The 24954-nt window shown below is 36.7% G+C and overlaps 3 protein-coding genes across 4 annotated transcripts in view; 2 read left to right on the top strand and 1 right to left on the bottom strand.

Annotated features, from left to right (window-relative positions):
• Window positions 1-24954, bottom strand: part of LOC117990683 (RNA helicase aquarius) — an 86439-nt gene that overhangs the window by 37947 nt on the left and 23538 nt on the right. The window lies entirely within an intron of this gene.
• LOC117990685 (probable G-protein coupled receptor Mth-like 2) lies at window positions 994-12243 on the top strand. The gene is made up of 8 exons (XM_034978156.2): window positions 994-2079; window positions 2402-2572; window positions 3742-3860; window positions 5056-5134; window positions 5744-5904; window positions 6529-6667; window positions 8504-8593; window positions 9209-12243. The coding sequence occupies exons 1-8, from the start codon at window positions 1748-1750 to the stop codon at window positions 9423-9425; spliced, it is 1308 nt and encodes a 435-aa protein (XP_034834047.1). The 5' UTR covers window positions 994-1747; the 3' UTR covers window positions 9426-12243.
• Window positions 14010-24954, top strand: part of LOC117990687 (probable G-protein coupled receptor Mth-like 3) — a 93048-nt gene continuing 82103 nt past the window's right edge. For both annotated transcript variants that reach the window (XM_069504735.1, XM_034978158.2), the window contains exons 1-3: window positions 14010-14248; window positions 21942-22165; window positions 23081-23263. In XM_069504735.1, coding sequence (XP_069360836.1) covers window positions 14234-14248; window positions 21942-22165; window positions 23081-23263 — 422 coding nt within the window. In that variant the 5' untranslated portion in view covers window positions 14010-14233. The remainder of the gene's footprint in view (window positions 14249-21941; window positions 22166-23080; window positions 23264-24954) is intronic.

A 24954-nucleotide genomic window follows, 5' to 3' on the forward strand; every position in this document is an offset into this window, starting at 1 on the left:
GAAGTTGCAAAACACTTGAGTACATTGTAATAACTATGTAAATGAAAATAAATAAAAAAAAACGACTTCCAAAATCACTACAAAGTAAAAAAACAATTTTCGTTTCCACACGTGTATGTATTACTATTATTCGGAAATTATTATTATTATTATTTATTTATTGTACATCTAATTGAAACGGCAGTGCCACTTACACTAACTAAAATGATTAATGATAAAATTAAATACAAACACAAAAGACAGAAAATACAAAACCATAAAACATTAAAGGATTTTGAATGTACGCTGAGAAAATTGAATGACCTGTTCATGCAATGCTCTCCGCGTACTTCAGTAACTCCCCAATCAAAGTTATCCACCCGTCATTGTATGGATCCCATTGAGCATTATTGTCCAAAAGCGCGTTGAACGATGCCAATGAACGCGGTATAGGTGCCATAGCTCTAGCAATAGTGCGATGATGTGAGATCACGAAAAGTTAGTTCTTTCATGGACGAAGGTTACTGTTAGATTTAAGGGACACATATACGACACGGTCATGAAGGTCTGGGGCATCGACATCTCCTCGCAAAATTCGACACATAATTTGTAGTTGATCAACTCAAGAAGTCCGTCTCCAGGGAGTTAAAACCTAAGGAACCTAAGAGAATACCTAAATTTGGTTGGATATAAGAATAGGTAATATCCATAGCAACGTATCTTAAGAAGACCTTTTGTATTTTTTCTAATAGGTATGAGCCCGTTTTTTGTCTCGTACGGATGGATGCCAGACAGAGGTGCTTGTTTTGAGCTTGCTTCGGACTAAGGCGTAATATAGTAATCGTATTACCAAAGGACTATGGAACTCTCGAGAGTTGCGCAGTACAAATCCTAATCTTCGAAATGAGACAGCTGCTATGGTGTCAATATGGTCTCGGAAGGTTAATTTGATTTGATATCAAAAATTACGCACAGGTCTTTCACATTCTGTACTCTGGTAATAGGAATTTCATCCATTTTATACTCACGTATCATAGGATACCGAACTTACCAAAGGTCAGGACTGAACATTTGTCACGATTGAACTACATGTTGAAGTCGGGCGAGCTTCACGCAGACTTTTAGTTTCTTTTATTATTGCTCGCCCGACTTTATATAAATATAAAATATATAAAAGGAAAAGGTGATTGACAAACTTAAATATGGCGATGTACTTGTAACCTATGTATGTTTTTGATCAATAAATAATTTATTTATTTATAATTTATTTAACTGATCTATCAACGCACAGTTCAAACTACTAATAATAATTAATTGTTCAGAACTTCGTTTACATCTCTATGACTTTTCAAATTATTAAATTGTATTCTATCAGGTTATATTTTATAACCGGATGGGTCAGATCATAAAACGATTTTTTTCCCCATGGGCTCGAATGGCGGCAAAAACGGTAGAGTTTAACCTTGACATTATCATCACTGCGATTTTACGCGGACGAAACTGATAGCAAAACAATCCACCCAGATCACTCTTTTATATTTTGCGTCAGAATTTCACATGGGTGGAGCATGGGTGAACTTATAATAGTATGTGTATTACGTTTCGAGATGTAAACGTTCACGATGGCGTTCCACAGTCAGTACGTAGACGCAGAGGCAGACTTGTTTAGTACACACACCGCAGGCGCCATGCAAAGGCGTACGCTTCGCTGAGCGCTCGTTACTTACGAATCTTTAGTTAAAACATAGTTTTCTTTCTTTTCAATTACATGTGTAGAGATAAATATTCTATTCTATATTTAGTGATTCATAACAAAGCTAAAATGAAACTAATTTTGTTTCTCGTGGCTTTCTGTCTGGTTTCCTGCGGCTGCGAACCTGAAGTTGCGTTCTGCTGCAAACCGGAACAGGGTGTTTTGGCAGATTCAGAAAGTGAAAATTTATGTGTGGATATAAACAATAATACTATAAAGACGCCTGCGAAACTGGCGTGCGAGAATGTCACTCATATTGATGAATCTTACTTAGACTATACAATCACTGATGATGGAAGGATGATCTTGTTAATGGGTGAACTAGAAAAACACTTTGATACTGATTTGTAAGTTTGAATTTATGACTTAAACATCCTTTAGAGCGATTTTTGGTCACGGTCTGACAGAATAACGGTGCATGGTTAATAGAAACGCCGAGTTGTGACGAAAAGTCATCTCCAATAATGCAAAGCTGAACCGGCTGCAAGTATGGAGTTAGTATTTGAACCATACGATAGCTCTCGTGACCATGAAACAATTAAGTACTGGCCTTCTACTAGAATTGGATAAGAAAGTTGAGCGATGAGCAAGGAAATACGTTTCAGTACCCAAAGGGTGCCAACGGGACACGTCATGATTTATTTTAAGAATTATATATATTTTTTTCAGATTTTGTATTGCCAATCGGACGTTATCCCATAATGATCGAATTTTAGTACTCTGTGACGAGGCGGAAGAAGAAGAAATTATAGACGAAAGTATCCTCGCATACTGTATGTATGTCTCAGTTGTGTTCTTGTTCCTGACTTTGATAGTATACTGCGCACTACCTGAAATGAGGTAATATTTTCTTCTATATATTTTTATACTTGAAGCATTCTTAGCAGCGTTGCTATATGAGTTAGTACTGGTTATATGAAATATTTCAGCGCAGCTTACTCGCAAGCATAATACCTAAAACAAAGATAATTTGATTGCACTCTTACATAATGTACTGTATACATACCAAGTGTAAGATTAGCTTCTATAGAAATACGTCAGATAGGTATCCCTAAAACCTACAGACGATGATAACGAAACAATATAGAGAGAGAGCCGGCGCGTGCCAGACCTTCGTTTTTTTATAAAAGCTGAAAGTTTTTCTGTGTATTGTCTTCAACACAGGGAGGAACGATCAGAGACTATGAAGTTTGGACCATGGTCGCTTTGGGAGATAACAGGTAAAAAAATAATCTAACGTCAAAGTATAAAGTAATTTTTTTATATTTTCTTCGGAATATTATTAGAAATCACGTCATGCATTATCAAACACAGTGTAGAGGCAACTCCCTGCTAATAGACGCCTTTAAACTTTATCTTTAAGGGTGTCTGGCGGGGGGTTGCCACGATACAGTGTCTGGCAATGCATGACGTGATTTCTAATACTATTCCGAAGAAAATAAAAAAATTAGACTATACTTTGACGTTAGATTTTTACACCTTTATTACCCATTGTCTTCCAAAGCCACCATGATCCAAACTTCATAGTCGCTGATCGTTCCTCTCTGTATTCGAGACAAAATGCAGAGAAACTAAACCCAAAAATGTAACAATTTTTTTTAATTGCAATACATTGAATTATTATTTATTAATAGCTTATGCCCGCGACTTCGTCCGCGTGGCCTACATAAATTTGAAACCTACCTATTTACCCCCTTAGGAGTCGGAATTCCAAAAATCCTTTCTTCTGCGAAGGTCTACGTCATACAGCTGTCTGCATGCTAAACAGCCCGATCCGTGTGGTAGTTTGAGCTGTGCGTCATTCAGTCAGCTTTTCGTTTTACTTTAGATTTCCTCAAAATTGCAATAAGAAGTTTTTAGGAATCGTTATTACATCCTACATGATACATTCTTGGATGCTACTTTGCTCGTCTGTCTCAGATGCTTGTTTTCTACCATGCAACACTGTGCGAGAAAAACTTGTAAGTGTCCGGTTTTAAATTAATTTCAATAAACTTTTTACGTTTCAGAGACCTACAAGGGAAAAGTTTGATAAACTTTTGTGGAAGCTTGGCGATCGGACTCGGCATTTTGGGTGCCTTAAAATTAAATTTTAGTTATACACATTTAGGATTATGTGCTGCAAGAGGTATGTTCCAATATTTACACCGTGTTTTTTTTAAATACAAATAGCGAGCAAACGAGCAGGCGGGACACCTGATATTAAGTGATTACCGCCGCCCGTGAACATTTGCAACACCAGAGGAACTGCCGATGCGTTGCCGGCCTTTCAGGAATTTGTTGGTTCGCCCCATTGAATAATCTAGTGGGAACACCGCCGATGGGACAAGATATCACAGTTTGCACGTGCGTGGAAAGAAGAATCTGGGACAACGGACTGTCGAAGTGCAACAGACACCCAGGTGTTGAGAGTGAAATTAATTACGGTGGCGCGCAGTGCGGTTGTATTCATATAATTGAAGCTTATTTGGGACTAGTAATACCATAGAGCAGAAACAAAGAGGAGATGTTGTATTAAGATTTCCCTATGAAATATCGAGTGACATTTTGCGGGGTGAGGGGTTGTGGAACGCCGCCCACTTCTCAATTTTCCATCTGCGGGTTAGTAGCAAAACTACTCGCTTAGCGACCTAACATCGATATATTGATGTCACTACATAGTTCAGCTATCTCACACTAGATGTCAATAAGTGTATTAATTACGTATAAAATTACTTACAAATGAAATGTGATACCATTCATAGCATCAGAACGTCTGTCTGAATAACTTTGACACGATAAAACACAACACTTCATCCTTTTGTTCTTAAAAACTCGAAAACACACCGATAATACGAGTCTCAATATATGTGAACCTGACGAACGCAGACAGCATACTAACTAAGGCCCCGCCCACAGTGATGACGTCAGGACCTAGTTGAAAATCACAGTGCACAGTTGCTTAGGCCAACTCCTCTTCGTTTCTGCTCTGTGAGTAATACAATAGTCTCCTTTTCAACTTGGCAAAATCTAGGAGAAAATAAAATTACTAGCCAAGTGTGGATTGGCTTACTTCACACACTTTTGAGAACATTATGGAGAACTTTCAGGCATGCAGGTTTCCTCGCGATGATTTCCTTCACCGTTAAAGCAAGTGGTACGAGTATTTAATTGCTTAAAACGCACATAGCTCAGAAAAGTTAGAGGTCCTTCAGATCGAATCCCGGACCTCCCGACTAGGAGGCCGAAGCCTTAAACACTATCGCCAGTTACTAGTAACTATAGCTATAATTAATAATATATAGGTAATAGGTACCTATATACATGTTAATTTATTGTTTCAGGTTTCTTCACTTACTTCTTTTTAATAGCAAGCTTCTTTTGGATGAACGCTATATCAATACAGATTCTTCTAAGTATAAAGTAAGTTTCATCTTTTTGACAGAAAGTAAAACCGTGCCGTGTTATTTTAAATTTTCGATGAAAGTAAAGCTGAAATTTTAGGGCGTTACGCGAGACGAGAGAAACTCTAAGGTGCTGCATGTAGAACGCCCTTCCCAGCGTCCTTTTTAGGGTTCCTTATCTGTAGAGAAAAAAAAAACCCTTAAAGGATCACTTTGTTGTATGTCTGTCTATCTGCCTATCTTACCGTCTGTCGTGTCTGTCAAGACAAGGGGAACCAAAACCTATACCGTACTTCCCGTTAACCTAGAATCATTAAAGGCATGTAGCAATTACTATCTTATAGCACAAGTAAAAGACAAATCCGGAAACCGTGAATTTGTAGTTACAGCACAAAATAAATTAAGAAGTGTTATTTCTTGAACGAATGATACGGAACCCTTCGTGTGCAAGTCCGAGTCGCACTTGACCAGTTTTTTCTGCCACATAACTTGAGTGACTTCATGGGAAGAGTGTATGTATACGCATCTATGCATCCTAAAATTATGTCTCAAAATGACAACCTTTATGAAAATCTATACTATCCATACATATTATAAAAATTAATATCTGTGATTATATTGATTTCAGACGTCCAAGTAGATTCGACTACGGTTGGAAGGAGTTCTTCTGGTACGCTCTGTACGCTTGGGGATGTCCAGCGGCTTTAACAGTATCTATGGTTATTGTTAACTCTGTCTCTGGCTATCACCGAAAGCCTGGTATAGGATTGCATACTTGCTGGTTTTTTAGTAAGTATCACACCTATATTTACACTAACTTATGCCTGCGACTTCGTCCGCGTGGCCCACACAAATTTGAAATTTGTGTGGGCCCTATACCCCTATTTTACCCCCCTGAAGGGTTGAATTTTCATAAATCCTTTCTTAACGGATGCCTACGTTATAATAGATATCTGCATGCCGAATTTCAGCCCGATCTGACCAGTCAGTGGTTTGGGCTGTACATTGCTAGATCAGCCAGTTAGCCAGTCAATCAGCTTTTCCTTTATATAATATCCTTTACATACAAGGTAAAGTGAAAAATGTACTAATAAATAAATTATACTAAAATTAAAACTTGTTTTCAAATCATGCTGCCATGCCTTTGGAAAAGTGTTAGAGACACTTAGTCTCTCAGTTACATACCGGGTAGGTGTTTTTAATCTTCAAGTTTTAATCATAAGTTAATTTGGCCAATTCACACTAAACCTCAATCAACTGCACACCTAAACCTCTCTTGAGAGTCAGCTGGTCTATGGTTTAAATTAAAATTCCTTCAGTAGTTCTCGAGATCCTAACGTTTAGACAAACAAACGCGTCAAAGAAACCTTGTTTCATAACAGATACTAAAATATCTAATCTGTCTCTTTTCAGGCAAGCGAGAACAATGGCAATATATGTACAGCGTTATGACAATCTTGATCCTTGCAAACATCTGCATATTTTTTTACATATCGACTCATCTCTGTCGCCATTCCTTCGCCTCCAGTCACATAAAGGCGCTTAAATATAAGTAAGTTACGTCATGGACTATCCGTAACATCCCATTTTATTGTGTTTTCTTCCTGAGTGAAAAAATATTTAGCTGCGATATATAGCCAAAAAACCGGCCAAGTGCGAGTCAGGCTCGCGCACCGAGGGTCCCGTACTACAGTCGTATTTTTTCGATATTTTGCACGATAAATCAAAAACCATCATGCATAAAAATTAATAAAATCTGTTTTAGAATTTACAGGTAAAGCTCTGATGATATGATACCTCACTTGGTATAGTTATTTGAAAATTGAAAAAACTAATTATTTGTTTATGAACACATTTTTTTTGTGTTTTTGGATTTATTCCTTTACTTGTGCTATATGACCTACCTACCTACCTACCAAATATCATGATTCTAGGTCAACGGGAAGTGCCCTATAGATTTTCTTGACAGACACGACGGACAGACGGACAGACAGACAGACAGTAAAGTGATTCTATACGGGTTCCTTTTTTCCTTTTGAAGTACGGAACCCTAAAAATGAATATAAAAAGAAATCTCTCTCTGAATCTCAGTGGGAGGTGGGTGGGACCTTTGATAAAATATTATATCAACGAACTAATCCAAGATATTATATTCAAAACAGCTTAAATAACATAAGAGTATTTAACCGACTTCAAAATAGTCGGATTATCTTCTCCTTCAATTTCTATTGTATGCTAAATTTCCTTATTAACCGACTTTAAAAAAGGAGGAGGTTCTCAATTCGTCGGAATCTTTTTTTTTATGTTTTATGTATGTTCCCCGATTACTCGAAGATGCCTGGACCGATTATGAAAATTCTTTTTTTGTTTGAAAGGGTATACTTCAAAGTCCCATATAAATTTGGTGGAGATCTGATGAACATCTTTGAAGATAGATAATGGAACTCCTCAACGGATAAGAGTAAATTGCTCGCGATCAGTGTAATAGCTTAGTAATAAACAGTAGATTTTTAACCAGGCATAGCATATTTTATACCATGGGGTCATTAAAAATTGTGAAATAAATTTTTTTTATAAAAAAAATAAAAACCGACTTCAATACCTAGCCACAAACACTAAAAATTAAAAAATTATTTAATTTATTACCGAATATATTATGCATACAAGAGTTCCATGATAATATTTTTTGGGGTCGGTGCCAATGAGGTGCCATTGTGGAATCTCATAAAAATATGAAGGCACCGGCACCAAAAAGTATTGTCATGGAACTATATTAACTCTTGTACCTATACATAATATATTCAGTAAAAAATTAAATTATTTTTTAATGTTTAGTGTTTGTGGCTAGGTATTGAAGTCGGTTTTTATTTTGTTGTACAAAACTTTTTAAGTATGGAGACAACTAATTATTAAAATTAGCTTTAACCAGCTTAAATAAAAACATTAGTTTTGTAGTACACATATTATTATGTCTGTCGCACACATTTGTATGTATGTATGTCGCATAACTCATAATATGTGGTCTAGCGGTAAATAAGAGACGCCGGAACAGACGATAGCCTAACTTCAAAATAGGTGTACAAATACAAGAAAAAATGTTTTATTTGAAGCTGGTAAAAGCTACTAAAATTAGATCAAAAGAGCCTAAATTTCTTTAAATATTAGATATAAATACTATCTGTCCCGGCTTACTCACGTGTGTAGTCGACGTTAGCCCGACTAGTTTCGAACCCATCCGGGGTCCTTTTCTAGTCTAGTCGGGCTAACGTCGACTACACACGTGAGTAAGCCGGGACAGATAGTATTTATAATGGAAATCACTCACGGTAGTTTAAACGCTAAAATTTTTAGTAATTTTTTAAGGAACTTTTATTTATTTACCTTGCAGGTTCGTTATGACAGTAAGAATGTTCATCATAATGGGATTGCCGTGGATATTTGAAATGATCAGTGCATTATGCAAACCTCACGTTTTTTGGTAAGTGATATGTATACCTACTTCCTTATTTTATAAGCACTTCCGTTTATTAAACCGCTAATAAAAGTTATTTTTTGATACAAAATCCAAATTTTTTTGTTTAATGAGCACAGAGGGAGAGCAAAGAAAAGCACCATATTGATTTTTTAGAGCTATTGTATAGAAAAAAAATTGGCAGACGATGCGACGGTGGTGACGACTGCCGACATAAGTCAAAACTTAAAACTATGAACTAAAAGTGTTTTTTTTTTATGAATTTTCAATTTTCTAAGTAAGTTAACTATATCAAGTGGGGTATTATATGAAAGGTCTTCACCTGTGCATTCTAAAACAGATTTTTATTTAGTTTTATGTATCATAGTTTTTGAATTATCCTGCAAAATGTCGAAAAAATACGACTGTAGTACGGAACCCTCATTGCGCGAGCCTGACTCTCACTTGGCCGGTTTTTTACATCTATCGGCACTCCGAGCACTATTAACATTAGCATGTCGGTGACGCGACCTTAATCTTTTACAAAATCAAAATCGCCTAGAAGTTTTCACTTCAATAATATAGAACTCGCAGCACATTATCTTTAATAACCAATACTGATTATTTAATATGGCTTTTCAGGGTCATAACAGATATATTCAATACGTTACAAGGAATATTCATATTTCTTCTGCTCGTCGTGTTCCGAAAACGCGTGATAAAAGCAATGTTCAGGAGAGGTTGGCTAGATTGTATTTCGGGATTCATCGAACGCCACCTGGCCGTGGGTGATGACGACGAAGAAGACGTGGTGCACCAAACCATGGACGTCGGTCTTCAGGAAGAATTTAAAAAGTAGATACTAAGCGTCGCTACATTTTTTGGTCAAAAAGAAATTTTAAAAAAAACATGTTTTAAACATAATTAAAAACATGTTTAAAACACTTATTAAGTAAGTATAAACATTTTCGTTATCGTTTTTAGGGTTCCGTACCTCAAAAGGAAAAACGGAACCCTTATAGGATCACTTTGTTGTCTGTCTGTCTGTCTGTCAAGAAACCTACAGGGTACTTCCCGTTGACCTAGAATCATGAAATTTGGCAGGTAGGTAGATCTTATAGCTGACATTTGGGGAAAAATCTGAAAATCGTGAATTTAGGGTTAGATCACACAAAAAAAATTAAATTGTGGTCATGAACTAATAATTAGTATTTTCAACTTTCGAAGTGATATAACTATATCAAGTGGGGTATTATATGAAAGGTGTTTATTTGTACATTCTAAAACAGTTTTTTATTTATTTTTATGCATCATAGTTTTTGAATTATCGTGCAAAATGTCGAAAAATACGACTGTAGTACGGAACCTTCATTGCGCGAGCCTGACTCGCACTTGGCCGGTTTTTTGTAAAGAACTGACTTCTGCGATAGCTTTAGCAACATAGGTAGGTACAGTACGCGGCAGAAAGTAATCATCTTACATCGACCTTTAGAGTTACATTACGGCTTTGTAGAGCGTTATCTCTGTCACTCATTCTTATGTGATGTTTTGTCGATCTCAACGACAGAGACAGTGCTTTACAAAACCGCTATCTCTTTCTAAAGTTCGATGTATATTATTTTCTGCTGCGTACTGTACCTACCGCTTATGGAGCCGGACTTTCAACTTACTAAATGACTGACTCATACTTACTGTTGTAGAGATAGATCCGGTCTAAAGATGATAAGATAAGAAAGTAGGATAGGAAAGTAGGTAGGAAACATTTCTGGTTAAAATTGGCTTCCATGTCCTAAAGAAGCAAACCGCGAATAGCAATGTATAGAATCAAGAACTTACTTATTAAGAGATGATTGTATATAATATAAAAATGTCACTCTCAAGATCTTTAACATTAACCATGCAAAAAAACCCCGTCAGTTACCCCGTTGCGACGTTCGTGTTATGGACAAATCAATAGACCAACAAACACATTTTCGCATTTATAATAATAATTATTAAGTATAATAAGTGCGTTCTGTCTAGTCGATTATTATAGGTATTACTGAATAATCGTATAACATAGGTATTAGGCATTATGTACTATGTATCGACTTTTTATTTTTAGGCATAATGTGACCGTAATTCGTGAGTTTCAAACATTATGAAAGAAAACAGCTACTAGGCTACTAAAAGTCCCGCAAATTGCTAATGTGCGTAGCCGCCATTTTAGTGACGTCAGCACTAGTTAGTCTAGTAGTTTCGAGCTGATGGTATATTTTTTATTTCGGCTGACGTCAAAATGACGTCATTTCGATGTTATTGAGAGATGGTTGCAGCGCAATAGCAATTTGCGGGTCTTATAGCTATCCCTAAAGTAGGTATGTTTTTATATAGTAACAGTATAAGTATAAGTATATTGTTTGCATTTATCTCGGACATAAGGTAGTAGTGGTAGAATCAAGAATAAAGGGCCGGCCCCGGGCCACAGAGTAAAGGGATGATTTATGCTAGACCGTGCCGGGCCCGAGCCGTGCCGCGTCCGAGGAGGCACGTCCGACGCGCGGATGATCCACGGATTGCAATTCTGTATGAAGAAACGTAACACGGACGAGGCTCGGATGACTCGGACACGGCACGGTCTAGCATGAATCATCCCTTACGATCTGTGCTTACGATACTCGTGTGCTCGGGGTGGTGCCAGCGGTGCAAGGTACTCAATAATACGACAGTACTCTAAAAAAAACTGCGCTTGCTTCGCTCGCTCTTTTTCAATTATAATTGTAAGTTGTAACTTACAATACTTACATTAAGTGCATTTATGACATTTTTCTACTTTGTTAACTTCAGTTTGATTCGTAATATTGTAGTAGGTGAGCCGGCGATAGGTTGATTATTGAGGCGAGGCATGATTATAGTAGGTATGCCTAACACTATTTTTAACCGACTTCCAAAAAGGAGGTGGTTCTCAATTCGGCCCGTTTTTTTAATGTATGTTTACCGATTTTTTCGAGGTTTCTGGACCGATTTGCAAAAAATTTTTTCGAGAACCTTTTTGTATAATTTACAAAAAGGTTACAAAATTTTTAAAATTAGGGACCGGCCAACCTGACCCGGGCAGGCTCAAGGCATAATATAACCATATATATTTGCTATACGAATATACCTAACAAAGTTCAGCCGAGGTAAAAAATACTTTTCTACATACGTGATTCTGGACATGTCACAATAAAAAAAGAGTCTTATGAGATCTCTTTTTATTTTTATTTTTAAAAGTTTATATAGGTACTTAATTTAATTATCTTTATTTTGTTGTAAGTAGTAAGATAATAATTTTTTAATAGTTCTATGCTATATGTCTACTTAATATCCTTTCCTATACCTACTTAATAAGTTCAGTGACTTAATTATTTCGACAATAGTTTTAATTAACGCTTACCCAACTTTATCAAAGATACCTACCTACTTATAGGTTTATGTTAATCATTACCATAAGAGCCTCGTTAGCTCAACGGTTAAAGGAGCGGACTGAAAACCGAAAGGTCGCCGGTTCAAATCCCACCCGTTGCACTATTGTCTTACCTACTCCTAGCACAAGCTTTACGCTTAATTGGAGAGGAAAGGGGAATAGTCAGCAATTAACTTGACTAATATTCTTTTTTTTTAAATGGGTAGGTATACATGAAAATAAATATCCATACGTAATACTAACTGTGGTTTCAATTTTCATTTCCCTAAAAAAAATTCATATCAGCGCAAAACAATCTGCGCGCACTCCTAAACTTAACTACAAGGGGGAAACGATCATTCTGCAATCTGCGCAAAAGATATAGTACCTACCCAGGGTTCCGTACCCGAAGAAGGGTGCCAACGGGACCCTATTACTAAGCCTCCGTTGTACGTCTGTCTGTCTGTCAGCGGGCTGTATCCCATTGACTGTAATAGGTAGAGAGTTAAAATTTTAACAGAGTGTGTACTTTCGGTTTCTATTGCCGCTAGAACAACAAATAATAAAAATTTCAAAATGGTCGCCATGTAAATATAAAAAAATGTAGTAATTAATCTCGTACAATGGTACAGGACACTTCGTGTACGAGTCCGTCTCGCACTTGACCGTTCCCTTTTACAGTGGTGCACGCGAAAGGTCGTCACCAATGCTAACAAAGTAGTTTATGAACTAACAACCGCAAATGTCACTCTTCGCGGTTAAACTTGTGGTGAAGGTGCGTGGTACTCGTTGGTACTTATCGTATTAATCTCCACGTATCGTAAATAATAGTTCTTCATTGATTAAAAAGCTTTTGACTGCAATCTCACCTTGTAAGTGATGATGCAATCTAAACGGGCTAACCTGGAAGGGGTATGGCAGTTTTTATTAAACCCATACCCCTTTCGTTTCTACACGGCATCGTAATATTATTATTATACTCTTTATCTGTACCACCAGCAAGTCCCGCAAATTGCTAATGCGTGTGGCCGCCATTTTAGTGACGTCAGCACTAGACTGAAGTTTCGAGCTGATGGTATATTTTTATTTCGGCTAACGTCAAAATGACGTCATTTCGATGTTACATGGTTCCAGCGCAATAGCAATTTGCGTGACTTATACCCAGCCTCTATAAACATCAAGGGTTGAATAATTGGAACCCGAAATTCCTAAGATGACCTCAGGAGGTCACATAATGATACAACAATGGAGCGAAATTAAATCACCTAGTTTACCTACCTATTGTACCTGCAATTTATTGAATAAATAAATCTTTCATTTATTCATTCATTCATTTACACTTCAATTTGATTCGAATGCAAAATTCTAAGCGAATCTATTCAAAAGAAGTAAGTAGCTATTAAAAACCGGCCAAATGCGAGTCAGGCTCGCGCACTGAAGGTTCCGTACTACAGTCGAATTTTTCGACATTTTGCACGATGGATCAAAAACTATTATGCATAAAAATAAATAAAAATCTGTTTTAGAATGTACAAGTAAAGCCCTTTCATATGATACCCCACTTGGTATAGTAATCTTACTTTAAAAGTTGAAAATACTAATTATTTGTTCATGAACACATTTCAATTATTTTTTTGTGATGTAACCACAAATTCACGGTTCTTAGATTTTTCCTCTTATGTCTGCTATAAGACATCCCTACCTGCCAAATTTCATGATTCTAGGTCAACGCGAAGTACCCTGTAGGTTTCTTAACAGACACGATAGACAGACAGGCAGACAGACAGACAACAAAGTGAACCTATTTAAAGGTTCCTTTTGAGGTACGGAACCCTAAAAATCAGTATTGACCTAGATTTATATGAAAGGTAAGCTAAAAATGTAAAACTGATTAACATAAAATGAGTCATTCCGAGCAAAATGTAAAATTAAATAGGTACTCATTTATAATTACGTCCCATAACAAAGGAACCGGCTCGGGATGTAAATCGTACAAGGAACGTGTTTACGTATGAATGTGCTCTGTGGTGTTTACTCTGTCGGTGACAACGTCGGCGCACGCGCATCTCGATTCACACCAAAATCCAGTGCAAGTATCGAGAGGCTATACAATTTCTCGATAATTTACGCCCCTCGTTAATCGTTACGCCATTACCGTTCATTTCGTGGGGTGAAGTGAGACCGCGCGTGTCGAACCTATTGCTGGTTTGCTGTGTTGGCCCATTTTCGATCTGTCCACTAAAATGTTTTATTTTAAGGTAAGATTTACTTTATAATAATTAATTCATAGCGATCGATTCTAGAAAATCTGTGTATAAGCCTTTTGAAAAATTTAATAAAGTTATTAGGAACATTCGTTGATTTAATTTAATTGGAAGGTAGTTTTGTGCAAGATTCGTGCACAAAGACGAGAATAATAATTTAATTAAACGCGATAAGATCGTTCATTTCCTAAAATTACAAGAGTAATACGTAAATATTATAATATTCTATAAAAATGATTAATATGAATCTTCGGGAGACAAACTTTGCCCTTATGAATCCTTTAACATCATCGATGTTTAGCATGCATTGTCTCTTTATATTTGATTTTTTTAGATTTTAGACCTAAACATATTATGCAAGCAGACCATAAGCTTGTTTTATTATAATATTGTTACAATGGCTGAAAAAACAAAAACTTTTTTTATATCTTTTACTTCAGAACCTACCCACCTACTTTTGTTCATTGGTTTGAAAAGTGGCGAATTCAGAAAAACCTACTAGTTGCTTAGTATTAAAACAATAACTATAGCATTATCGTTTTAAAAGGCGTCTGTTATGAAATATTGGAGCAGATAGTGAACCTAGTCGACAGATACGCAAGAGTTATCATGGTTGTATTTAAACTATGTACTATTCAAATTAAATAAGTATATTATTGTGACCATTCGGTTTGGTCGTATTCGATTGCAGGCCGACAGCTGTTTGCAGATACCGAGTAGTGTAATTAATGGTTATTCGGTTAGCTATATTCGATCGATATTATATATAATATTCGATCGATATTATATATTATATTCGATCACTAATCCATCTTCTTCTTCTCTTGTATAGCTTTCGTAGTGCCTGATACCTATAGTCCGCAACAGGTCGAGATGGGTATGAGGCAGGGGGACGCCCCGCACGTCACCCGCGCTCGCCCGCACCGGGATAGCGCGGGGGCTGTGTAGGTGTATCCATACTAATATTATAAATGCGAAAGTGTGTTTGTCCTTCTTTCACGCCCAAACTAAGCAACCAATCGGCTTGATTTTTGGCATGGAAATAGTTGAAAGGACATAGTACTACATTTGATCCCGAAAAATCAAGTAGTTCCCACAATAGTTATAATTTAAATCCACGCGGACGAAATCGCAGGCATCGGCTAGTCATATATTAATTACTATCAATCAACATCGATTCATTAGTCTAAATCTATAGACAATCTAAATTAAAAGTCGATGCATTCCGGAACCAATCTGATGTAAACCACGATGTAAACGAACATAATCGATCTCGAGTTCTGCGTAGGGTAGGCGCAGTCGAAACTACTCGTAATAGGTACTGACTACTGAGTGAGATATAAAAGTAATTTCAAGCAACATAACAACAACATAATGTGGTAAAATATCAGTTAAAATTAGGTGTATTGGAAAGATTCTGGGTCATTTACTTTAGCAGAACGTTATCAGCTTTTACACATACCTAATTGGCGCCAAATCTGTTTTTAAACTTAAAATATTGTGTCGAAATCAAAACAACTCGTCATGAATTTACATTTACTTTGATAGAAGCATCTGACAAAGAAAAACATTTTTAAATTTGCTATTTATACATGCATTTTTTAAGTAAATTAAAAAGCTTTAATTAATGGTGAAGGAAAACATCGTGAGGAAACTTGAATGCCTGATAGTTCTCCATAATGTTCCCAAAGTTGTGTGAAGTCTGCCAATCCGCATTTGGCCAGCGTGAAGGACTATGGCCAAGCCCTTCTTATTCTGAGAGGAAACCGGCGATGGTTTGATCGTGATGATGATGATATAAAAATGGAAGGGAATTTTCTACGTTTTTTTTTCAAATTTTTAGATATTTAATTACTTCTACTGAACTGATTCTCATGGAACCCACGGACATCAATGTTATTATTATGGGAATACATAAAATATTAACTCCTGGTTCCTACTCTTCTCTGCCGATTGTTAATAGATATATTTGGCCACCAGTCAAGATCCGTCAAGGGAATGAAAACCTATAGCGTATCTTATTTCAAGTTGACCTAGAGTCAAGAAATGCAGTAGCAATGTCTATTAGCATAAGGTGGTAAAGGGAAAAATCAGAAAATCGTCTAGATTTGTGGTTACTTCACAAAAATACATTAGGTATTATGTCTTGTACGACGCGACGGTATGGACTATGGAACCCTTCGTGAGCTAGTTTGACGTGCGCTTGACCAGTTTTTTTAAGTTGTGGTGGTTTTTACCCGACTACGGCAAAGTCGATGCCAAAAGGAAGTGTTATGATTTTGGCAGAGTATGTATGTATGTATTTATGTGTGTCCCACTGTAGCGGCTAAACTACTGGGTCGATTTTGATGAATGAGGTGTCAATTGATTCATTGTTATGATCCGGATGACATAGGCTACAAACAAAATTGATCTGACGGATGTTACCTACATCCAAAAAAGTGGGGGTCTCCAAAATTTTTTTTTGTTATTGTACCGAGTGGGATGTCAAATGAAAGAGGAAAAAATACTGAGTCCATAAATATAAATATAGTATACATACTATTAAAATATACCAAGCGACAGAAACCCAATTTAACTATATTTCAGCGTTTATTAGAAGGACCGTAGTCTGGTTTTAGTTTTGAATTTCTATCTTGTTAAAAGATGAGTTTCCTAAAACAATCTCGGGAATAACAAGAATGCAATAAAAGTTCTAAGTAACGCCCTATGCGAAGTTGCGAATATTTTAAAACGTTGTCTGTTAAATGTTAATATTAAATTATTGATTACACTTTAGGTATCTTATCTTTGTCTGTTACGTCCCATGGGTCACAGATCTTAAATCAAATGTCTTAACTCATATTTGTAATTACATCCATAAAATATTTAATTACTTAGATTTTAGTAGTTGATAATATTATGTCAATATATAATATTATACATATTACATTGTAAACAAACGTATTATCTACAGTAACAAATAAATCTACATAAATAAATACAGCCCGCAGCTTCACTTTAGCGGCGAAAATATAAATCCTCTTTATCCCATATCCCGTTGGAATTTCGTAAAATCCGGCCTTCTTCTTCTTCTTCTTCGCTCTGGGCTGGTTTCCGCACTTAAACGTTTCCGTCTGTTGTGACTGTCTGAAATCCGGCCTTATCCCTTGTCTATATTTTTAGGAAAAACTGACTAACAGACTGACGAGTCTATCAACGCACAGCTCACGGATCGGGCTGAAATTTGGTATGCAGATAGCTTGACCTTGACGTAGACATCCGCTAAGAAAGGATTTTTGAAAATTCCCCTAGGGGGGTAAAAGAGGGGTTTAAAATTTTGTAGGCCATGCGGACGAAGTCGAGTGCATAAGCTAGTTCTACAATACATAAATCGAACCGTGATCAAGAACAAGGAATAATATGATTTTGTAGCTCATGTGGTGATTTTTCGGTGTGACCCTAAGATAGCCTCATTATCACACTAAATGCCGATTTCACCAACGCACGTCGAGTGACGTTTAACCGAAGAATTGGGCGTAATGACAGTTTTTGTATTGAAAATCTGCCAAAATATCACTCTCGGATAAGACTTATTTTATATTGGTGAAGTTGGCCCTATAAGAGCTCTAAAGTAATTATACAAAAATTCATTCTCATTCACTACTTTGTTTACTCTCCTAAATAGGTATAAGTATATTTTTGTATATTTTGGACTTGAAAAACAAGACCCTATTACAATATTATGGCTAAGTACTTAGGTACCATTAACGCCTCATTTACGCATAATCTATTATTTGCTTAAATTAATGACGCGCTAAACTAATTGTTTGCTCATAAAACAAATAAGATCTAGTAAAATAAAGATAGTCACAAGAATAATTAGGAATTAACCGACTGATCAATGGAATTCCCTTCTTTAGTAAACAGATCTGTTTGAGGATTCCAAGAATCGATATCACCGACGACGATCACAAACAAACAAAAACTTCGATAGCGGACTTAGTTAGGTACCTTCTAGAGATGACAAGTAATAGCCGTGTTCTGGCACTTTATATTTAACCTAAAATACCTAAATCCTAATCTATATACATATATAAAAGGAAAAGCTGACTGATTGATTGACTGACTGACTCATCACTGTCTGACTGATGTGTCAACGCACAGCTCAAACTACTGGACAGATCGGGTTGAAATTGTGGTCAAGCGTTTGCCTATAATGAATTTTAAAAAATGCAGATAGTTCTTATAACGTACTATAGACATCCGCTACGAAAGGATTTTTGAAAACTCAATCCCTACAGGGGTAAAACAGGGTTTCCTGTTGTTTGTATGCAATTCTACATACCAAATTTCAATCTTCTAGGACTTCAGGAAGTAACCTAGAATTTTTGATTAGAGATTTTGATTTATTATGATCATCAGTGAGTCACGAAATCAACGTATTTCAGGTATCACTAAATCTGAAATCATAAAAGCTAGATAATTGATACTTAGTATGTTTGATAAATTTGCTGAGGACAACTTATCCAGAAAATTTCAGGTTTCTACCGTCACCGAAGCTACGACTGTTCGAAAATACGACGAAACGCTTCGAGTAAAGGTACGTTACGTAGTGCCCCATCCTTTAGTTTAGCTCGTCTTGGCTGGGCACTGCCGTGCCCCCTGATTTAGGCTTTCAGTTAAAAATAAATGTGTTTCACGATATTTGAAAATTCGACTCTCAAGAGGGTTAAAATATGAGATGAAAGTTTGTATGAAAGTCCGTCGTTTTTAACTGTTTTAATTATATAAGTCTATGTTTTAAAGTAATTTCCATGAATATTGGTATTTGGATTGCCGGTTACAAATGAAGAAATACGTGTTTCAGGATTTTTGGAAATTCCGTCTTATTATAGCAGACATTAGGGGAAAAATCTTAAAACCTTGAATTTGTGGTTGCATCACACAAAAAATCTTAAATTGTGGTCATTAGTATTTTAAATTTTCGAAGTAAGATAGCTAGATCAAGTGGGGTATCATTTATGAAAGGGCTTCACCTGTGCATTCTAAAACAGAATTTTATTTATTTTTATGCATATTTGTTTTTGAATTGTCGTGCAAATGCCGAACCCTCGTTGCGCGAGCCTGATTCGCACTTGGCCGGGTTTTTTTCAATAAGATAGTCATAACTCTTATTAAAACTTTCAGTTTCATTATAAGTATGTAGACATAATAGCTCTCGGTGGCGTGTATAACCCTCCAGGCTCTCCTATATTCTAAGCCTCCAGGTATTATATTTTGTATAATTCCATATTCAACTTAACTTATACTTGACTTGACTATTTCCGTATCTACTGATTCCGCGGGAGTTTGTATTTCATTATTGCTTCTAGCGGTTAATTGTGGTTAGTCGGGTAAAAATAGAGAACACATAACCCTGAACTTTATCAGAATTCATATCACATTTCCTTTTAGGCTATTTTTTATTTTATTAAGTACCTTACTAAATATAAATAAACTAGCTGATGCCCGCGACTTCGTACGCGTGGATTTAGGTTTTTAAAAATCCCGTGGGAACTCTTTGATTTTCCGAGATGAAAAGTAGCCTATGTCACTCTACAGGTCTTTAACTATACCCATGCAGAAAATCACGTCAATCCGTTGCTCCGTTGCGACGTGATTGAAGGACAAACCAACAAACCAATAAACCAACAAACAAACATACTTTTGTATTTATAATAAGGGTACTGATAAATAATACATTATTCATAAGAATGTAGGTGAGATAATATTGTAGTTAGTTTCGCTTTCATATCTTTATGGAAAATATTAAATTGAACTGCTCACTTAAAGTTTGCAAATTCAAACTCGGGCAGGTCTTTCAATTTTAAAGAACAATCAATACCTTTAGACAGTCTTTTTTTCTATGATTGATTTAATAAACAATAGATATATACGCATGATGTTAACGTATTATCCGAACTAGTCCTCAATCACACAGGTGATTCCTGAAAATGGGTCAGCGAGCAATCAACGATCGATATAATGATATGTAAGGAGGGTAACTTTATTAATTTTATTGCTCCTAAACTAAGGTCGACTCGCGATTCATGGCCAAGGAGCAAATGAATTGTTTGCTGATTCGTCTAGATCAACTTGTAGATGCTTATATCACTCAATTTTCTGCTTGTCTATGAGTGATCATACTTGAGTATGTTGGATAGCTGCAGTAGGCGTTAATTTGCGGAAATCCATGATATACCAGAATCTGTATAATACAACGGGCAGCATACGATATGCACCGCCTTCTTACTACTACTAAAGAAGCAGGAAAAGCAAGCAATACACACCACACCACACCACACACAACACCACAAATTACTACTACCACTCATTTTAAGTTTGTTTATCGCAATGTTGTCTTGACAAGACACGACAGACAGACAGATAGACAACGAAGTAATCCTATAGGGGTTCCTTTTTTCCTCTAGAGGTACGGAACACTAGAAATAATGGCTTTTAATATTTAAACCTTGATTTACTAGGTAAGAATAAAAGAAATGTAATATTCATAATACTAGGTATACTCGTTCTCTCATAGCACTACAGTAAAAGTCAGCTCATCACAATGAGTTACAAAATATTATGAATGCTCTAATTAACAACTGAGCAGTTAATAAATAAGTTAAAAATAAAATCGGTTCAATAAACTTATGATATGTCAATATATGTAACCGGATCCTGCGATGAATGATATTACAGACCAACAGACAGTTTTAAATGTAGATAGGTATAATAATACCTACTTGAAAGTCTTTACATAGTTTAAAACAAAGTCGCTTTCTGCTGTCTGTCTCTCTGTACGCTAGATCTTTTAAACTACGCAACGGATTTTAATGCGGTTTTCATCAATAGATCGAGTTTCAAGAGGAAGATTTATATGTAGGTACCTATTCCTAGTTTAATATTGTTTTGTGTTAATTTTTCGAAATATGACGATACCAATAATTGTTCAAAGTATGGGAAGAAATCACAAGCTGATTAGACTGAGAGCTTTCATCGAAAAGGCTTGTTCTTTTGAAATCTACATTGTATCCGTGCGAAGCCGTGGCGGGTCACTAGTATCCGATAGTAGCTTTGTGCTCGATATAGTATCTAGGTTCGCCACGACCGGTGATGATTATACGTATAGTTTATTCAAATTACGTTAATTTTCATTTTAACGGCATCTGTGGCTGTATAGTGGATAAACAGGTTATAATATATACCTATTAAGTATAATATATTAATTTATAATCAGTACATATAAATCCGCAAGTGTATCTGTTTGTTTGTTTCTTCTTTACGCCTCAATGACAATGTCTGGAAAAGGGCATGAGATCGAGAAAATCAATTTTAAGAAAAAATCCTAGAGAATTAAATAAACAACGGGACGTACGCGCGTATTCGCACGAACTGATTCGCGGCGAATTCGCCTTTTCTGGACAACGTATCGGTGGTTTACAAGTGTATTCCAAAACCTCACATACAGTACGCGGCCGAAAGTAATGTGCATCGACCTTTAAAAGAAGAAAGCAGATTTGTAGAGCGTTGTCTCTGTCGTTGAGACCAACAAAACGTCATATAAGATAGGAGTGACAGAGACAACGCTCTACAAAGCCGAAATGTCATTCTAAAGGCCGATGTACATTACTTTCTGCCGCGTACTGTAAATATATTTTTTCAGGAATGTCTACTGTTGCTGCTGATAGCCAGCGAGCTGGCGTTATCAGCAGACCCCTGCTGTCCAAACAATGAAATCATCAAGTATCGTGGATATTGCAACAACACGAAGCAGATCGATTTGCAATGTGAGATGGGCCATATGCTGCTCAAAGACATCATCCTCAACGGGAATAAGGTGTCCACGCAAGACTCGCCCAATTACATCTTCGTAGAGGACCCAACCTTGTTAGTATTCATTGAGAAACTCACCTATTCACTATAGTTCGCGATAGGTCGAGATGGCAATAGGCGTATGAGACGGGGAGACACTCGGTACACCCGCACGTCACCCGTGCTAACCCGCACCTGGTTAGCGCGGGGGCTATGCGGGTGTGCGGGGCTTCCCCACCCCGATGGCCATCTCGACCTGCCGCGCACTATACATATCAGTGTCTTTGCAATGTCAAGGCAAAAACGATTTCTGTATCCAGATAATTTATTCTGTTTTGATGAGGATTAGTATGATGAACTGGTCAGGTGGGAGGCTACGGCCGTGGCTAGTTACCACCCTACCAGCAAAGCCGTGCTGCCAAGCGATTTAGCGTTCCGATACGATGCCGTTTAGAAACCGATAAGGGGCATGTGTTTAATAAAAAAACTGTTACACCCCTTCCAAGTTAGCCCACTTCCTTCTTAGACTATCATCACTTGCCACCAGATGAGATTGCAATCAAGGGTTAGCTTGTAAATTGTAATAGAAATAAAACAATAGTAGGTACCATTAAACTCCTCCAAAACTGGATTTCTATAGGTATAATATTTGAGAGGACCCTATCGGTTAAGACGTCGCTGGTCTCCTATTTGGGAGGTCGAAGGTTTGATCCTGAGCACGCACCTCTTACTTTTCGGAGTTATTTATTTACATTTTAAGCAATTAAGTATTTATCACTTGCTTTAACGGTGAACGAAAACATCGTAAGGAAACCTGCAAGCCTACGAATTTTCTATTATGTTCTCAAAGGTGCACCTTCACATGTGTGAAGTCTACCAGTCCGCACTAGGCTAGCGCGGCGAAGTATGACCTAAACTAAACCCTTCTCATTCTGAGAGAAGACCCGTGCTCAGTCCAGCGAAGGGTTGATCATGATGATATATTTCCAGATATTGTGTCGGCCAAATGTATCGTAACGCCACAGACCCGAGCCAGGGTCTGGTACCCGTGGCAGTGACGTGCTTCGAGAAGTTCCAAAGGAATGACATCGAAACCGGGGGAATTCTGACTCTTGTTTCTGTGGTCTTCCTTCTAGCTACCTTCGCTATTTATATGTATTTGCCGCAAATGAGGTAAGCCACTACTTTTTATTTGTTTCGTACATAATAGTTACTAGACGATGCAACGACTTGATCCGCGTGGGTTAAGGTTATTAAAAATCCCAAGGGAACACTTCGTTTTTGCGAGATAAAAAGTAGTCTACATCCGTATATAGGATGCGAGTTAGCTTTGTACTAAATAGGTGATAACTTGGTAACTTGGTCCATGTGAAATAAGGTTTTAGTAAAAATCCCGTGGGAACTCTTTAATTTTCCGGGACAAAAGTAGCCTATGTCCATCCCCTAGGTGCAAGCTCTCAAAATCGGTGTAACTGATAATGGGCCAAGAAAAACTAGCAGACAGACAGGTAGATTGACCCACTTTCGCATTTGTAACATTAATATTATCAGTATGGAGTTACACAGAAAAATTTATCATAAGGAAAGCGAATAACGCGCATAGATCTTTAGAAATGGATATTGTCTAATATCAATTCGAGGAAATTACCAGCTATAGGGAAACTAGAACATAATAGGTACCTAGGTAGTTAGGTAGATATGATTAATTTACAATTCATCACGTGCGTTTTGTTTTAAAGAAATCTTCTCTTTTATTTGTGACTAGCTGATCCCCGCGGCTTCGCCCGCGTAGATTTAGGTTTTTAAAGATCCCGTATAGCCTATGTCACTCAGGAATAATGTAGCTTTCTACTGGTGAAAGAATTTTTAAAATCGGTTCAGTAGTTCTAAAGATTACCCCCTACAAACAAACTTAACGACATTACCTCTTTATATAATACTAGCTGATCCCCGCGGCTTCGCCCGCGTGGTTTTATGTTTTTAAAGATCCCGTATAGCCTATGTCACTCAGGAATAATGTAGCTTAATACTGGTGAAAGAATTTTTAAAATCGGTTCAGTAGTTCCAGAGATTACCCCCTACCTCCTCTACTACCTCTTTATAATATTACTAAACTCCCCTCCCGCACGCGCACCCCCGCCTTGGTGACGCCCACTTCGCAACGGGCCGTGCAGCAGAAATCGTAATATTTTAATTTCGCCATAACTTCAAAACCAAACGTCCAATTTTAATCATTCAAAGACCAAATATTATCTCCATAAACTGTTCTTAGTGATGAAATCATTTATTTTGATAAGGATTAATAGCATGAGTAAAATAAACGCGTTTAAATGTAGTCCAAAAAAAATTCAAGATTTTTAAATAAAAAAATGGTTGCTGTGCCTCACTCGACATAGATGGGTATAGTGTGTCGCGGACTTTTTTGTAGATATTTATAAGATCTACAATTAATTAGAACATTTTATGGTTCTATCTTTTATAGTTTAGGCAGCGTACGCAAAATAAGTAACTTTTCTGGTTGATTTTTTACACCTTGTGTCCGAAAAACCCAAATATCTTACGGAACCCTATTTTTTTCCAAAATAAAATATAGCCTATGTTACTCGTGGATAATGTAGCTTTTGAATGGTGAAAGAATTTTTAAAATCGGTCCAGTAGTTTTTGAGCCTATTCAGTACAACCAAACAAACAAACAAACAAACAAACAAACAAACAAACAAACAAACAAACAAACAAAGTTTTCCTCTTTATAATATTAGTGTAGATAGCTTTCGAATGGTGAAAGAATTTTTAAAATCGGTCCAGTAGTTTTTGAGCCTATTCAGTACAAACAAACAAACAAACAAACAAAGTTTTCCTCTTTA

The sequence above is a fragment of the Maniola hyperantus genome, chromosome 18 (genome assembly GCF_902806685.2).
Source record: "Maniola hyperantus chromosome 18, iAphHyp1.2, whole genome shotgun sequence".
NCBI lineage: Eukaryota > Metazoa > Arthropoda > Insecta > Lepidoptera > Nymphalidae > Maniola > Maniola hyperantus.

Bases quoted from the DNA above. Each gene is read 5' to 3' on its own strand.
- LOC117990685 (XM_034978156.2), top strand. From the start codon at position 1,748: ATGTGTAGAGATAAATATTCTATTCTATATTTAGTGATTCATAACAAA. The intron at 2,080-2,401 runs GTAAGTTTGAAT...TATTTTTTTCAG, and splicing joins AAACACTTTGATACTGATTT to ATTTTGTATTGCCAATCGGA. The intron at 8,594-9,208 runs GTAAGTGATATG...ATGGCTTTTCAG, and splicing joins TGCAAACCTCACGTTTTTTG to GGTCATAACAGATATATTCA.